This window comes from Galleria mellonella, unplaced genomic scaffold (assembly GCF_026898425.1).
Source record: "Galleria mellonella isolate WM207_F2 unplaced genomic scaffold, CSIRO_AGI_GalMel_v1 utg150, whole genome shotgun sequence".
Lineage (NCBI taxonomy): Eukaryota > Metazoa > Arthropoda > Insecta > Lepidoptera > Pyralidae > Galleria > Galleria mellonella.
In genome coordinates, this window is record NW_026442002.1 from 3,111,434 (window position 1) to 3,128,010 (window position 16,577).

At 38.8% G+C, this 16,577-nt stretch overlaps 1 protein-coding gene across 3 annotated transcripts; it reads right to left on the reverse strand.

Annotated features, from left to right (window-relative positions):
- Positions 1-3,578: 3,578 nt before the first annotated feature.
- Positions 3,579-16,453, reverse strand: LOC128200082 (ferrochelatase, mitochondrial-like). 3 transcript variants are annotated; one of them, XM_052892205.1, is made up of 10 exons: positions 16,127-16,453; positions 15,117-15,253; positions 12,918-13,083; positions 11,608-11,725; positions 11,057-11,158; positions 9,582-9,747; positions 8,926-9,081; positions 5,778-5,894; positions 4,553-4,680; positions 3,579-3,714 (listed from the first exon to the last, which is right to left on the reverse strand). In XM_052892205.1, exons 1-10 carry the CDS (start codon positions 16,146-16,148, stop codon positions 3,645-3,647), a joined length of 1,182 nt encoding a protein of 393 aa, XP_052748165.1. In that variant the 5' UTR covers positions 16,149-16,453; the 3' UTR covers positions 3,579-3,644. The 3 variants fall into 3 exon arrangements, with proteins under 3 accessions (XP_052748165.1, XP_052748166.1, XP_052748167.1); XM_052892206.1 differs by having other exon boundaries at positions 16,296-16,449; XM_052892207.1 differs by lacking the exons at positions 15,117-15,253; positions 16,127-16,453 and having other exon boundaries at positions 11,608-11,721; positions 12,918-13,049.
- Positions 16,454-16,577: the final 124 nt, after the last annotated feature.

Genomic DNA, 16,577 nt, shown 5'->3' on the forward strand with positions numbered 1-16,577 from the left:
GGAGGTCGACCTGATAGGGTATATTGCTAGTAATGGGGTTGTCTAGATGCCCTGTCATGTCGACCTCCACGTGGTCACCCCTGGAAATAAACTTATATAAAAATATATATATAACTTTTATATTTAATAATATATTTATAAAAATAAACTTATTTCTAACATCCCTTTCCCCCGGGAAAGAGATTGTTAGTAATGAACTCTAACTGCCTCATTGCTAGCAATATACCCCATCAGGTCGACCTTCACGTGGTTCCCCCTGGAAACCATCGTGGTTAATTCTAGCGTAATTCATCACGATGGGCTAACTGACCTGCTTCCATCGTCACCTATCACCCCTCACTGGTGTCCCGTCAGCGTATACCGTTAGCGCAGGCGGGGTTACCATTCCATTGTCACCCATTTAAAAAAAACATCCCTTTCCCCTCTAATTTCGATGTTACCACACTTCGTTCTCATAAACGTTCGCATTATGACAGACGTCATGCGACCAAGTTGTCATTGTAACAACAAATTGGTGATATTATTTATTTAGAACGCATACAGACACACGGACATACTGACCAGGTTTATGTAATGTTACGTGTGTCGCATGCCTATTGTGTGAAAGTGGTCAAACGGCGCGCGTGATCTATGACACGAGGCAGACGCGCGACTGACAAGCGATTTATTGTCGGTGGGTACGATTTGATTCAATATTCACATAGATAGAGAGATACTTTTTATTGTTTGATGATTATGAAATTTAATTATTGTTATCAAAGAGCGGTTTCTCCTAACATAAGCAATCTTTGCTTAACAGGAAATACCAAACCCTGTAATGTAACTATCTTTGTATAAAGAAATAAATTTATTATTATTGTTTTCTCCAAAATATTACAATAGTAAACTTATTATAAATATAAACACATATTTATGTATTAAAAACTTTGTGATCTAAGTAATATCTGTCCCATTCGTGTTTCTACCGTGAAGCAGTTGTGTTTGCATGACTGTGTTTCGGTTTGAAGGGTGGGATATGGCGTGAATTTACAGGGTACAGATGAATAACACCTGAGTCCTCAGGAATGAAGGGTATCATGGGCGAAACAGTATACTCTGTTATGTCCATGGTACTGCACATGTCTATAGGCGACGGTTACCACTTTCCATCAGGTGGGCCGTCAGCTTGTATGCCATTTTAAGTGACACAAGCAAAAAAAAAATAAAAATAAAAAATGTATTTTTCTCCGATATTTCTGCAACGGAATTAGTATATTCCGTTAAACAAGAGAAAAATATTTTTTGAGAATACCACATTCGCTACTTACCGCATGTTTCGCTGAATATATTTAGTGAAACTCGTACCTTGAGTCTTGTACCTTGAACAGCAGGGAACTCTCAAGTTGGTAGATGTCACTTTTACAGTTTATGAAGTCCAAACAAATTACACGAAATACACAAACGAACACACAACATCACTCACAGTTCAAGTAACACAGTATTTATAACGTCTACCAATTTTCAATTACGTATATAACGATAGTCGACAACAATTGCTAGGTAACATTGATAATCGAATCCTGACTGGCTAAAATAAAAGCGAACCCATGTCTCCGACATATGGCACCCCGAGGGTATATCGTCTGGTTTTTGGTGGGTACACCCCCACCTTACGGGGGGATTCCCACAGTACCTCACCTCCCACAAGGTGTATGGGTCTGTATAAAGCATTTTCTAGACTTTTCTAGACTAGAACCAAAAAGTTCTAACAAAGCTAAACGGAGATGAAATATTTAGAACTAGCCGTTTCCCGCGGCATAGATCACTTCTTACTATGCAGTTCCCGTATATCATTCTCATTGGAACTCTCCATCATCATCCAAAATCATTGTTTTGAGCTATATTGCGGTCACAAAGCCCTATTATAATAGTTTTTCTTATATATCTTCCATGTACAGACAGCGGACAGTTACGATTTTATTATATTATTATGTCTTGACTGATTGCATAGCTCTCCTTTCCTTTTAAATTCGTCGCTCGTCTGCACTGCGATCATAGATCGTTTACCCTGCAGATATATCAGCTAAGAAAGTTGTTTCTAAATAGAACATAGATCAATCCTTATAATCATGTATCACTCACGTCGCCATGTTAATGTTTTTGTTTTAAAATTCATCCAAAATGGTCAGGCAAAGAGCACGATCCATACAGCCTAGTTATAAATTATTACTGGTTCTTCACAAATGGGTGTTAGAGTTGCAGCTGATTACCTACCTTGTTAGGAGTAGATTTTTTTTTATATACAACTTAGAATGGCAAACAAGCTGACGGCCCACCTGATGGAAAGTGGTAACCGTCGCCTATAGACATGAGCAGTACCGTGGACATAACAGAGTATACTGTTTCGTCCATGATACCCCCCATGCGTTGCCATTCCTGAGGATTCAGGTGTTATTCCTCTGTACCCAGTAAATTCACACAATATCCCACCCTTCAAACCGAAACACAGCCATGCAAACACAACTGCTTCACGGTAGAAACACGAATGGGACAGAGGTACCCAAGCAATCGACTTTTGTACAAAATCTCCCTCTGGTAACATATACAGGGAAAGATAGACCAACAAGAAGGTAGTGGTAGCACTTGAACACAATAGATTTAGTTCTTAGTACAAGTAACTTGACCGTTTATTTGTAATATAACTAGCTGTTGCCCACGACTTCGTCCGCGATTCCGTTGTTTTTCGTAAAATAAGTGGCCTGTGTCCTTTCCACACGATTCAGTGGTTTTGATGTAACAGACACATTTCCCTTCACTGCTCTGCTTCTATTGATCGTAGCGTAATGAAAAGTATACTATAACCTGTCCGGGAGTATGAAGAATAATTGTACCAGGTTTCGTTAAAATCCGTCGAGTAGTTTTTGTTTCTATAACGAACATACATACAGACAGGCAGACAAAAATTTTACTGATTGCATTTTTGGCATCAGTATCGATCACTAATCACCCCGTGATAGTTATTTTGTAAATATATTTCATGTACATAATTGACCTCTCTACAGATTTATTATAAGTATGTATAAACACAAAACACACTGAATACACGAAACACTATATCGCACAATTATCTTTAAATATTATTCAATTTGTAAATACAGTTTTTCAGACAAAAGTTAATTTATAAAACACAACACAAATATGAAGGTTACTAGGCAATATTTTTTTTTTTCTATTTTCAAATTTCAGTAAAGAGTTTATAAGTTTATAAGACTCAGTTTTCACTTTAACAATAAGGAGAAAAAGATTTTAAACGTATTTTTTTTTTTTGATGGGTGAAAATGGTATGGTAACACCGCCTGCGCTAACGGGATACGCTGAGTGAGGGACGATAGATGAGAATGAAAACAGGCCAGTTAGCGCATCATGATGAATTCATCAGGAATTAACCATGATAGTTTCCAGGGGGAACCGCGGGGAGGTCGACCTGGTTGGGTATATTGCTAGCAATGGGATTCTCAGTCTCCATTACTAACAATCCCTTTTCCCCCCAGTAAATATACATTTTGTTAATGGTTATGTTTAAAATAAAATCTATTAAAAACACATAGTAAGTATATTTATTTACACACACATATAAACATATTTATAATATACAATAACAGTGGTTAAACACCTATAAATTTTTTGAAGAAACTCTTTGACGACTGACACCTTTGACTGACACAATGTGGACATCTGAAATAATACAAATGTATTTTTACATTATATACATAAAGTGACACCACACAAATGCTTCGAAGGGGGGGGGGGAATGGAGAAGGCATTGTTAATAATGGGGATTAGCCACGATGTTAGCAATACACCCTATCAGATCGATCTCCACGCGGTTCCCTATGGAAACCACCGTGTTCTATTCCAAGTGAAATCATCACGACGGGCTAACTGACCTGCCTTTTCATTCTCACCTATCATCCTTCACTGGTGCCCCGCCAGTGTACCGTCAGCGCAGGCGGGGTTACTATTCCATCATCAATAAAAAAATCATCCATTAAAATAAATCTATATCAGTTGTCAATTGTCCACTGCTAATCATAGGCCTTCCCCTATTGGGAGGGGGGGGTGGCTTCAGTATTTATTATTTAAATTTATCATTGATTATTCATTTCATTATATCAGCCTTTAACTGTCCACTGCTGAACATAAGCCTCCCCCTTAGGGGGTTTTGCCAGTAGTTGCCACGCTTGGCAAGGTTCGCTTGGCATCATTCGTTTCTCATTCGTGTTTTAACCGTGAAGCAGTTGTGTTTGCATGACTGTGTTTCGGTTTGAAGGGTGGGATATGGCGTGAATTTACAGGGTACAGAGGAATAACACCTGAGTCCTCAGGAATGGCAACGCATGGGGGCGAAACAGTATACTCTGTTATGTCCATGGTACTGCTCATGTCTATAGGCAACGGTTACCACTTTCCATCAGGTGGGCCGTCAGCTTGTTTGCCATTCAAAGTTGTATAAAAAAAAATCAATATTCATTTATTCCTTGCTAATAAGAAATAGACATGTATAACTTCATACCTGGTAAGGAATTGGTTGCTAAGCCTTGGGCCGTTCTTCAGATGGTTGGCCACGACATCAGCTAGCGCCGCGATGAATATGGGATGGTCGTTGGGGGTCGCGACTCGCTCTATCTGCTGTACTCCCGCCTGCGAGCGTTGATGTATTAAGAGATAAGGCCGGGCGAGCCGTGCCCACCCCGGAATTGTCTATTTTTGTATGCAACTTAGAATGGCAAACTGGCTGACGACCCACCTGATGAAAAGTGGTAACCGTCGCCTATAGACATGAGCAGTGCCATGGACATAACAGAGTATACTGTTTCACCCATGATACCCCCCATTCGTTGCTATTTCTGAGGACTCAGGTGTTATTCCTCTGTACCCTGTAAATTGTCTAGTGTCCACATGGTTTCAGCAGTCACGTAAGACATGTCTCAGAGTACATACGTCTTTATTTTGGTGGTCAGCCCCTCTGCTTGGATACCTATGTCCCATTCGTGTTTCTGCCGTGAAACAGTTGTGTTTACGTGACTTGGCAATAAAATTACAGTGTAGAGAGGCTACACCTTGGTCCTCAGGAATGGCATTGCATGGGGGGTACCATGGGCTAGACAGTATACAGTATACTTTGCTTTGTCCATGGTATTGTTCATGTCTATAGGCGATGGTTAGTTGGCCATTCTAAATTGTTTATTATTTCAATCTGTACTTGCTGTTGGTACAGATGGCCTTTACAGCTTCACCAGGTGCGTACAGGAACGAGTGCAGTTGGCATTCCAAGCCTGCGAGAGGGGAGCGACAGATTGTCGACTCTTACCGATAAGATACCTTGATACGACTGACGAAGTTAAAACAAACCAACAAATAAAAAATAAAAAAAGAACCGAATTGTAAATCCTTATTTTAAAAGTCTGTTAAAAATACATTAGAACTGACATCATCTGCTTCCTTTTTTAACTTGTTAATAAAATAGTTGATAACCCCACCTACTGGGGGGAAGGGATTGTTAGCAATGTGGTAGTTAGTCCCCATTGCTAGCAATGTACCCACCCTATCAGATCCACCTCTACGCGGTTCCCCCTGAAAATCATCGTGCTGAATTCCCGGTGCATTCATCACGATGGGCTAACTGATCTACCTATTCATCCTCAGCTATCACCTCTCACTGGTACCCCGCCAGCGTATACCGTTAGCGCAAGCGAGGTTACCATTCCATTATCATTTATAAAAAAAAACCCACTTACCTCCTTAGCCAGCTCATCGCAGTACTCTATGTCCAGTTCATGCAAGGTCTCTATGTGTTCATTCACAAATGCTATCGGCACTAAGATCAGGTGTTTGCGCCCTTGTTTCACGTATGCCTGAGAAGAAATTCAATATATAAAAAAAAAATTATACAGCCTCCTTCGCCACCTTCGTCGCCAATACTAAATATGCGAGACAGGGGACGAGTGACAGAAGTGGAGGTTGAATACGCACTGATTTTATTATAAATCTTATGAAAATTAACTCAAATTGTCATAATATATATCTTTTTTAATATTTTTTTAATTCAATTCACTCATAATCTTATTTTCTGACATTGCTCACAACTCAGGTTACATGTTTATTTTTATTATTTACTTAATTTTCTTGCACTGTATAATTATGTTAAAGTGAATGCTGTGAATACCTATAATAGGCGTGTGCATTAATATTGTATTGTATTTAATGTTTGTTATACCTATATGTTATAACGCAATATGCTGTTGGTGTTCCTTAAATAAATATATAAATAAATAAATGCTGAACAATGCAAAGCATGACATCTATTTTACTAATAATGCCACATTTCTTGATACAACATTGTTATTTATTTTACAGATACCCTCTTTTAGTAATATAAAACATGTTGCTTATTGAATCTTGTATTATTCTAATATAGCGAAACTGCACGAAAATATGTATCTAATTGAAGGCATTGGTGTCTAAGATACAGGCTAGGCCTAATTTAGACTCTAATGTGCTGGGCATAATGCTACATTTTATACATATATAATTCACTTTGAAATTTCTGTAAGCCCATGACTGTATATTTTTATGTGCAACAAATCTTTATTATTATTATTTTTTAAATTTTTGCTAAATTCACATCTCCCCTCTTAAGGAGAGGAGATGGCAAACTAACCCCCGGCAGAAGCACAGTCGGCCGGGGTTCAGGGCCCCAGCGAGAGAAACCGGCGTACAATGCGGACAGTAACTAAGAGCACCGCTTTCTGCATCTTTCCCGGGAGTGAGCCGCCTCGGAATCCCAACCGTCTGAGATGTTGTTCCAGACTGGTTGGGATAAGATAAGACCGTTTACCGACCGTTCATTATTATTATTTATTTAATTTGTTATATCTCTCATTTAGAGATAGTTTTAGACACGGGCCAAAGCCAAGTGTTTTTGGAACATCAGTTCAATGGATAGGAACTTACGGAGCAGGCGACATGTATTTAAAACTGCTGCTTTTTGGAGGAGTATATATGTGGAGGGTTTTATACATAATGTATGGAGACTTGTGTGTAAGGTTTTCGGGTAATAACACCCGTTGTAGATAAAACTATTGGTATTGTTTTTACTGTACTGAATTCGCCATTGGGATTTTATTTCTATAAAGAGATCCGTGTATTTAGCCAGTTTTTCAGAGTGTGTTTGTGTCAAATTGTGTGTGTTGCATGTTGATATGTCTATAAAGTAAACTATTTTATTGTCTTTATCAAGAATAATCTCCATGGTTTGTTAGAAATGAGGAGGTAGATAACTATATGCAAATTAATACTGCTTAAGAAGAGATAAGGATGAACAGCAAAAAATATAAACAGCGCCTCATAAATCATAGGAATGACCTTGCTGGAGAACTGCTCACAGCACGACAATCTACAAGACTGAGACGATGGCTTGTATTGAACCTTGACACTAGAGTTTGAAGAGCTCTACAAAATCATTCTGAGAGAGCTGTCACTGGCTGGACTGCTTCCCAAAACGCTAATTTTCACACATGACTATCTGATTATGGCTGTTATGGAAGAGCCGATTGTAGATAACAAGGGGAAAAAAAAATCTTAATATCTGGTCTGTTGTAATGTATTCTTCTATCTGTTATAATAGTTCGATCCCAGTACATTGTGTGACGTTAATTTTCTAATACTGCTGATGGTTGGTATTTATAATAAGCTATTTTTTCTGTTATTAAATTGTATGTAAATTATTATTATTAAATGTGTTTGACCTTATAACATACACAGATACCCATCTATTACTAACATAAATACATAACAGTATGAAAAAAAATACGAAATTTAGAAGTAGAAAAACCAATGAAATACCAAATACCACATCAGTTAATAGAAGTGAAACAAAAACCACATTTTACAACAACAACAGGGTATCTCTTTGGCCGCCAGATGGTGTGTGGGCGGGCGAGGTAGGGGCCTCAGGGCGTATCCCATTACCCCGGCTTCTACTCCGGAGGCGACAACCTCCAGGTCGCTGGATTTGCAGCCGGCATACACTGTTGGTTTTTTTTTTATATACTACTTAGAATGGCAAACAAGCTGACGGCCCACCTGATGGAAAGTGGTAACCGTCGCCTATAGACATGAGCAGTACCATGCACATAACAGAGTATACTGTTTCGCCCATGATACCTCCCATGCATTGCCATTCCTGAGGACTCAGGTGTTATTCCTCTGTACCCAGTAAATTCACGCCATATCCCACCCTTCAAACCGAAACAATCCAACAACCAAGCAATCGACTTTTGTACAAAGTCTCCCTGTGGTATCCTCTGGCCTCCCTCTGTTGGTCTGTGTATGCCGGCGTGGTGCTATATTTTAAAACAATCCTTCAGGAATACAACTGTGTATACCGCAGAGGGCGCCACCTTCGTACGTATAGAGTAGAAGGAAATATTAGGGATAGGTAACATATAGCAATATCTATATATTTTAGTAGCAATATGTATATACTGGTGCAATAACGAATATGTTAAAAGTCTGTTATCCAAAAAATAATATTGCCTAACAGACTTTTAACATATTCGAAAATAGATATCCGACCAATATGACTCTTGTCCAAAAAAATATATATATATATATATATATATATATATATATATATATATATATATATATATATATATATATATATATATATATATATATATATATATATATATATATATACCATTTTGTGTTACTGTGACACACGCATGAAGGAAAAAAAAGACAGGAAAAATTTCTTTTTTTTTTGTTTTGTTGCTTTTTTATTTTCATTCTTTAATCTCTTTTACTGTGTATTATGTGTATGTTTTTTTTTTTTATTGTAATTTGTGTGCTGTAAGTAATGTAAATAAATTATCTATCTACCTTGATTGCATCATCTGTGTACGGCTGAAGCCAGGGCAGTGGCCCGACCTTGGACTGCCACACCAGCCTGTGAGGGTTGGGGACCTGGAGAGTGCTCATGGTGGCCGCCACGGTCGCTGCCACCTCATGAGGGTACGTGTCTCCTCTCGATACCGCCTGGAATGTATATTGAACTAACTGTATCCTGTGATTAGGGGGGAAAGGGATTGTTAGTAATAGAGACTGAGAATCCTATTGCTAGCAATATACCCAACCAGGTCGACCTCCTCGCGGTTCCCCCTGGAAACTATCAAATTCCTGATAAATTCATCTTGATGGGCTAACTAGCCGTCGCCTATAAACATGAGCAGTACCATGCACATAACAGTGTATACTATTTCGCCCATGATACCCCCCATGCGTTGCCATTGCTGAGGACTCGGATGTTATTCCTCTGTACCCTGTAAATTCACGCCATGTGCCACCTTTCAAACCGAAACACAGCCATGCAAACACAACTGCTTCACGGTAGAAACACGAATGGGACAGAGATACCCAAGCAATCGACTTTTGTATAAAGTCTCAATTTGAAGTCACAAAATTATGACTTTTGCTCTACTAAGAATTTCTTTTGCCCTACCTTAAACTTAGATCTAGCTATAACCCTGGTTACATACCTTCAATGGTAGACTGTGAGCTGTAAACAGTATGACTACGTCATTCCTGACTCTACTGTCGAACGCTTCCAATTTCTCCCTGATCCGTTCGGCAAACACCTTCGCGAGGAGAGGATGAGTGGCCCAGCGTTCGATCAGGCTAAACTTTATACTGCTTGGTACTTCTCTGAAATGGTATTCATTTATATAATTCTTTATTGTACACACTAATTATTTATAAAAATATGACAGAGGTAATCAAATGTACAGAGGCGAGCTTAACTCTAATAAAGTTCTCTTCCAGCAACACGCAAAGTGGAAAGGAGCATTAATGTCAGCGGCTAGAGCGGTGTACAATATTGGGACAATTTTTAAACAACATAGACAAAATTAAATTAAATAAATTACATTTATTTCGTATAAATATACATATATACCTACATCCATGCATATCTATACTTATAATAAATCTGTAGAGAGGTCAATTCTGTACATGAAATATATTTCCAAAATAACTATCAGCGGGTGATTAGTGATCGATACTGATGCCAAAAATGCAATCAGTAAAATTTTTGTCTGTCTGTTTCTCTGTATGTTCGTTATAGAAACAAAAACTACTCGACGGATTTTCACGAAACTTGGTACAATCATTCTTCATACTCCTGAGCAGGTTATAGTATACTTTTCATCACGCTACAATCAATAGGAGCAGAGCAGTGAAGGGAAATGTGTCTGTTACATCAAATATATATATATATATATATATATATATATATATATATATATATATATATATATATATATATATGCCTACATATATAGATAAATAAATATATGTTCATAGAGATAGAAGATGCTCTTTAAGTCTACTCTTAAAAATATTTAGGGATTGACTCTTACGGATAGATATGGGAAGAGAATTCCACCATGTAGCAGCATGGATGGTAAAAGATCCACTATAGCGCTACTATATACTTGAAGGGATTTTATATATGTCCGGTAAAAGAAAACTTTCGGGAGACTTCGTCCACGTAACCGATATAGGTTTTTTTTATACAACTTAGAATGGCAAACAAGCTGACGGCCCACCTAATGGAAAGTGGTAACCGTCGCCTATAGACATGAGCAGTACCATGCACATAACAGAGTATACTGTTTCGTCCATGATACTCTCCATGCGTTGCCATTCCTGAGGACTCGGGTGTTATTCCTCTGTACCCAGTAAATTCACGCCATATCCCACCCTTCAAATCGAAACACAGCTATGCAAACATAACTGCTTCACAGTAGAAACACGAATGGCACAAAGGTACCCAAGCAATCGACTTTTGTACAAAGTCTCCCTCTGCCCACTCCTCGACCATTACGCTCCCCTAGTCGCCCCTTACGACACTCACGGGAAAGGAAGGGGTGGCCCATTCTATGCCGGGACCGCACAGCACCAAATATATAGGTACTCTGTATGAATAAGGACTTTTTGCGAGCCCGTTGCTTACCTATTCCTATAGAAGTCGGCGATAGCGTTCAAGCTGGAGCCAGTCGTGGCGCAGCTGTACTGCGGGTACTGGGAGAATATCACCGCTCGTTCTACACCATCGCTGGTGATAAAAAAAAAATATTAGACTCAAATTTAGTTCAAAAAGAATTAGTATTTTTTACTCCACGTTTTTGGTGCCGGTGACCTGATCAATACATATAATAAAATCGTGAGTGGTCGCTGTCTGTACTGAGTTTTTGTTAGTAATCCGGACTTGGTAGTCCCATTGCTAGCAATATACCATGTCGGGTCGACCTCTTCGTGGTCCCCGTTGGAAACCATCGTGCTGAATTCCAGGTGTATTCATCACGACGGGCTTACTGATAAAAGAAGGGGGAGACTGAGCAATAAACTACATGGGACAGATAAAGGAAACACTATGTGTCATGTCGTATAGGGAGGTCAAAGATATGGCCTGGGATAGAGCTGGCTGGAAGAGAATACATCAATTGGTTGCACCAACAAGAGGGAACTCTCAATTTAAAAAAATAAAATTTTGAAAACAAATACCGCTCAATTTCCTGGAAAGCGTCCTCTGTAAACGGCGGCACGTAACGGAATGCCACGTAGTGTTTGTGCGGCGCCGACTCTGGTAGCATCTGGTCTAGGGCTTCTGTCAGCATTCTACCTGAAGATAGGCCTTATGAAGTTACGCAATAACCAGTCCTCCTGGAAAAGTGGTCTCATCATCATCATCATCATACCAGCTTATAACTGTCCACTGCTGAACATAGGCCTCCCCTTGGGGGGATTTGCCAGCAGTTGCCACGCTTGGCAGGCAGATTGTTAACTGCAGTCAGGCTTCAGAGATGTTTTAAGAGGGACGCTGCTGTCCATCTCTCGTCGTCTCTTCGTCAGCTCATAACTTGGCCGTGTGGTCCTGGCATAGAATAGGCCACCCCCTCCACAACACTAATCACTACATAGTATAAAAGAAAGTCGTTTCCCGTCTGTCTGTCCCTATATATGCTTTTTTTTTTAATGGATGAAAATGGAATGATCACCCCGTCTGCGCTATCGGGATACGCTGGCGGGGCACCAGTGAGGGATGATTGGTGAGGATGAAAAGGCAGGTCAGTTGGCCCATCGTGATGAATTCATCAAAAATTAATCACGATGGTTTCCAGGGGGAACCGCGTGGAGGTCGACCTGTTAGGGTATATTGCTAGTAATGGGTCTGTTGGATCCCACTACTAACAATCTCTGTCCCCCCTCCCTATATATGCTTAGATCTTTAAAACTACGCAACAAACGATTATGCAGTTTCTTTTTAATAGATAGAGTGATTCAAAAGGAAGGTTTATATGTATAATACATGCATAATAGAGTAGAGAAACACTGATAATTTTAGAGGTTTCTAATATAATGGGGGACCGGCAGCGCTATTTAAAATCAGCATTGCACCCATACGAAGCCGGGGCGGGTCGCTAGTATAAATATAAAATTATCTATACTTATAATAAATCTGTAGAGAGGTCAATTCTGTACATGAAATATATTTCCAAAATAACTATCAGCGGGTGATTAGTGATCGATACTGATGCCAAAAATGCAATCAGTAAAATTTTTGTCCGTCTGTCTGTCTGTATGTTCGTTATAGAAACAAAAACTACTCGACGGATTTTAACGAAACCTAGTACAATTATTCTTCATACTCCTGGGCAGGTTACAGTACTTTTCATCACGCTACGATCAATAGGAGCAGAGCAGTGAAGGGAAATGTTCAAAATATCTAACCGTGCGACGCCGGGACGGGCCGCTAGTATAAAACACAATAGTTTGTTTTCAAATATTTTTAAACACACTTGCCTTACACTCACCTTGTGTATTAGTCCACTTCAGTATGGGCGAACCGCCACCAATCTCATTGTATTTCTTCATCACCTCCTCGGTCCTGCGCGTGGCGATCCACGGCCCTAGTTTGCTCTGCACCGGAAGCTGAATCATGTCGCGGTCTGTCATGATACGCAGAAGATATCCTCCAACCTGATCAAAGAGAAATCCTGATAAGATTACTAGAGGCAGACTGTAGAACTATCGTTTACCATCTCTATTCCAGCTGTATTTCTGTATTTTTTCAGAAGGGATTGTTAGTAATTAGATTTGACAGCCCTATTGCTAGCAATATACTATATCAAGTCGACCTCCTCGTGGTTCCACCTGGAAACCATTGTGATAGATTTATTGTTCGATTTATCACAGGCTAACTGACCTGCTTCATCCTCACCTATCATCCCTCACTGGTGCCCGGCCTGCGTATACCCATAGCGCAGGCGGCGTCAACCTCCACGTGGTTCCCCCTGGAAACCGTTGTCGCTAATTCTTGTTGAATTCGTAACGATAACTGGCCTACTTCATCCTCACCTATCATCACTCACTGATGATCCGCCAGTGTATACCAATAGCGTAGGCGGGGTTATCGTTCCATCCACATTATCACCCATTAAAAAAAAACTCGTCTTTTCATATCCAAACGTTACCGACCGGTGATGAGTTAACTTGTCATTAAATTAGCGTGTAGGTACGTCCTCTTACCACGACAAGACCAAAACAAGACCTTTTGGATTACAAAGCGTTCATGACCAAAAAATTACATTTCTTTGTATTAAGATTCTCTGTGTTCTACTGCTTGTACAACAGATTGTGCTCAGAGGAATTATTCAATATGATGCCTACGGCCACTTTCTATCATCGTACGGCTCGCCATCGACAGGGAGTTCACCCTCATACCTTACAGCCTAAATGGTCGAGTATAACACGGTTTCAGAGATGTTTTCTCCCACAAACATTCAGGTTATGGAATGACCTCCCTCCCGGCCAAGAGACTACAGCATGGGGTTCTTCAAAAGGGGGGTAAAGAGGTTTCTTCAGGGTCGGCAACGCGCGCGTAACACCCCTAGTATTGCAGGAGTTCATAGGCTACAGTAACCGCTTACCATCAGGTGGGCCGTATGCTTGTTTGCCACCTCAGTGGTATAAAAAAAAGGTTTTTATCACAATTTTAGTTTAAATCCAAAGATTTCAACCTTGACGAAATTACCGGTCAGCAAAGTGTTAACCGCAGTAATTTTTTAAAGGGAAACTGCGTGGCCTTCAACCTAATAGAGTAATGTAATACAATGTAAATTGGGCTCTTATTTCCACATTCAGTCTCTAATTTGGGCCGCTGTATGTGTAAGTCGTAGCTAGTACAGCCAGCCAAGCTGCGCCTAGAAACAATGAAGCCTCCTAGTATCTTCACAGGCCTCATAGAGCGATCTCACTATACTGAGGATTTCTGAATGTTGACGAGCCACAGTTACACATTCCAGAATTACATGGGCAGCCCTTTCTTCACCGTAAAAACAGCCTTGATATAGAAGGCTGTTTGTAGACTCCATTGTGTTTAAGGGGCCTGGCCCCTTATTGTTTCTATAATTGTTTTAAGATATTTTCCTACCTACATATAATAAATGTTTTGACAATTGTTCATTGACACACCCAATTTTGATGGTCTATGACAAGTTTTTTTTTAATGGATGATAATGGAATAGTAACCTTACGTGCATTTATATGCTGGCGGGGCACCAGTTACGGATATATAAAAATGAAAATGCAAGTAATTTAGTCCATCGTGATGAATACATATGGAATTCAATATGATGGTTTCCAGGAGGAACCATGTGGAAGTCGATCTGACATGGTATATTACTAGCAATGGGACTGGTAGCCTGCATCACTAGCAATCCCTTCCCCCCTGTCTATAATGAATAGCCTGTATCTATCTTTAGTAACAAAATGCATCTTTGAAGAATCCATGTTTAGAACTACAAGAATGGAAGAGAAAAAAGTGGATATGGGCTTGGTTTGTTACCATAAGATCCACTGTGCCTCCTTATCCACTGGAGAATAGAGTATTACTAGCAATGGAGCTGTGTGACCGAGCATATTACTAACAAATCTTCAAAAATAATAAAACCGAATGCTTAATACAAAATTTTAATTTGAGTGAATGCAGCTAAAATGTAAAAAAAAAATACCTGATCAGTAGTTTGAGGTCCCCCCATATTTAGCATGACAATGGCTGTTTTAGGCTTAACCAATGTTGCTTTTGAGCGTGATGCCATAGTGAAGGCAGGCATACTAACACGAGGAAACAGGGTGCTACTTATACGGGCTGAAATTTAAAAAATATATTGAAATCATGAATTGATAATCTTAAAGCTAGATCAGATGGCCTATCATGAAATGTTTTTCAAAATTTCAGATCCGAAAGAAACAAAAATTTGATGCTAAAATTACATGATATGTACCGTTTAAAAATATTAAAAATGCTAAAATATCGTTCCTTTGAACTTTTATGATAGGATTTATGATAAACGAAATGTTAAGCTCCATTTACAGGGTCGATTTTGGTACGAACAAAACCACGAAATTGAGCCCGATAATTCGGAATTTCATTTCATGGTAGACCCCCAGTTATTTTCCTGTTCTTAAAGTGTACATTCTGACTGTAGTAAGAGATAAATGAAAGATATTAGAAGTGTAAACAATTATTATTATTGAGCAGTAGACTTTGTCAGGCAGAGAAACACTGGGACATATTAGATATGTTGTGTTCACCCTTTCTTAAAGTTCACTACCAACTCCTGTCTGTAACAGGAATTTTATGAAGTTCTTAGCAGCAGTCTTCTTTATCTTTTTAGAATATAAGGTATGGACAATTAAGTATTACACTCTTTGGTCTTAGTCCTTATATTAATTTAGAAAGTTAAAAAAAAAATTTTAATAGGTATTTTAAAAAAAGAATGACAGTATTGGGGTCGATTCTGCATCAGCATTCTTTAAAACTATTTGTAATAATTTAAATTTGTAATCAAAACAAAAACTGTATATTAAGGACTATGACGTATTGTAATGATCAATAAAGTAGTGCTTTTGCGAAATTATAAAAAAAATGTTTTGCAACAGTGCCAAGGAATGGGCTCCACAAAAAAAACGTAGGGTATAGTCTATATTACTACATTTAGATTCTTAATATCGTACTCACATATAATAGAGACCATTTTCATATTTATTGTTTAAAAAATTAGGTTATAATTGATAATAGATAGTGATCAACAGATTGAGTGAAGTATGGATGTAGAAGATAATACATATAGATCAATCGCCAAGCAAGTAATCACGTAGAAGTCAATATCATAAGGTGCAATTAGTACCAGAAATCTTATAAGTAATCGTACACAATCTGCAATAACATATTTATATAAAAAAAAAAAAACAATATTATTATGAACTTATATTATTTACAATTAAAAACAAAAAAATTGACAACTTCTAGCCGGGGTTTCCGGTTATTCAACTTTCCCAATTCCAGTTTGTCTTTGACAGAACGTAACAACTCTCTCCAAAATATCTGTGGTAGCACCGCTTAGACACAACACAATTGAATTACTCAACTTAGCTTCTTTTTAAAAAAAACGTAGCTTCTTATATTTATT

Excerpts from the sequence above, each read along its gene's own strand:
- LOC128200082 (XM_052892205.1), bottom strand. The coding sequence starts at position 16,148 with ATGAAAATGGTCTCTATTATAT. Across the intron at positions 15,254-16,126 it reads GAAAATGGTCTCTATTATAT|CCCGTATAAGTAGCACCCTG; the intron begins GTGAGTACGATA and ends TTTAAATTTCAG. Across the intron at positions 13,084-15,116 it reads GACCTCAAACTACTGATCAG|GTTGGAGGATATCTTCTGCG; the intron begins GTATTTTTTTTT and ends CTCTTTGATCAG.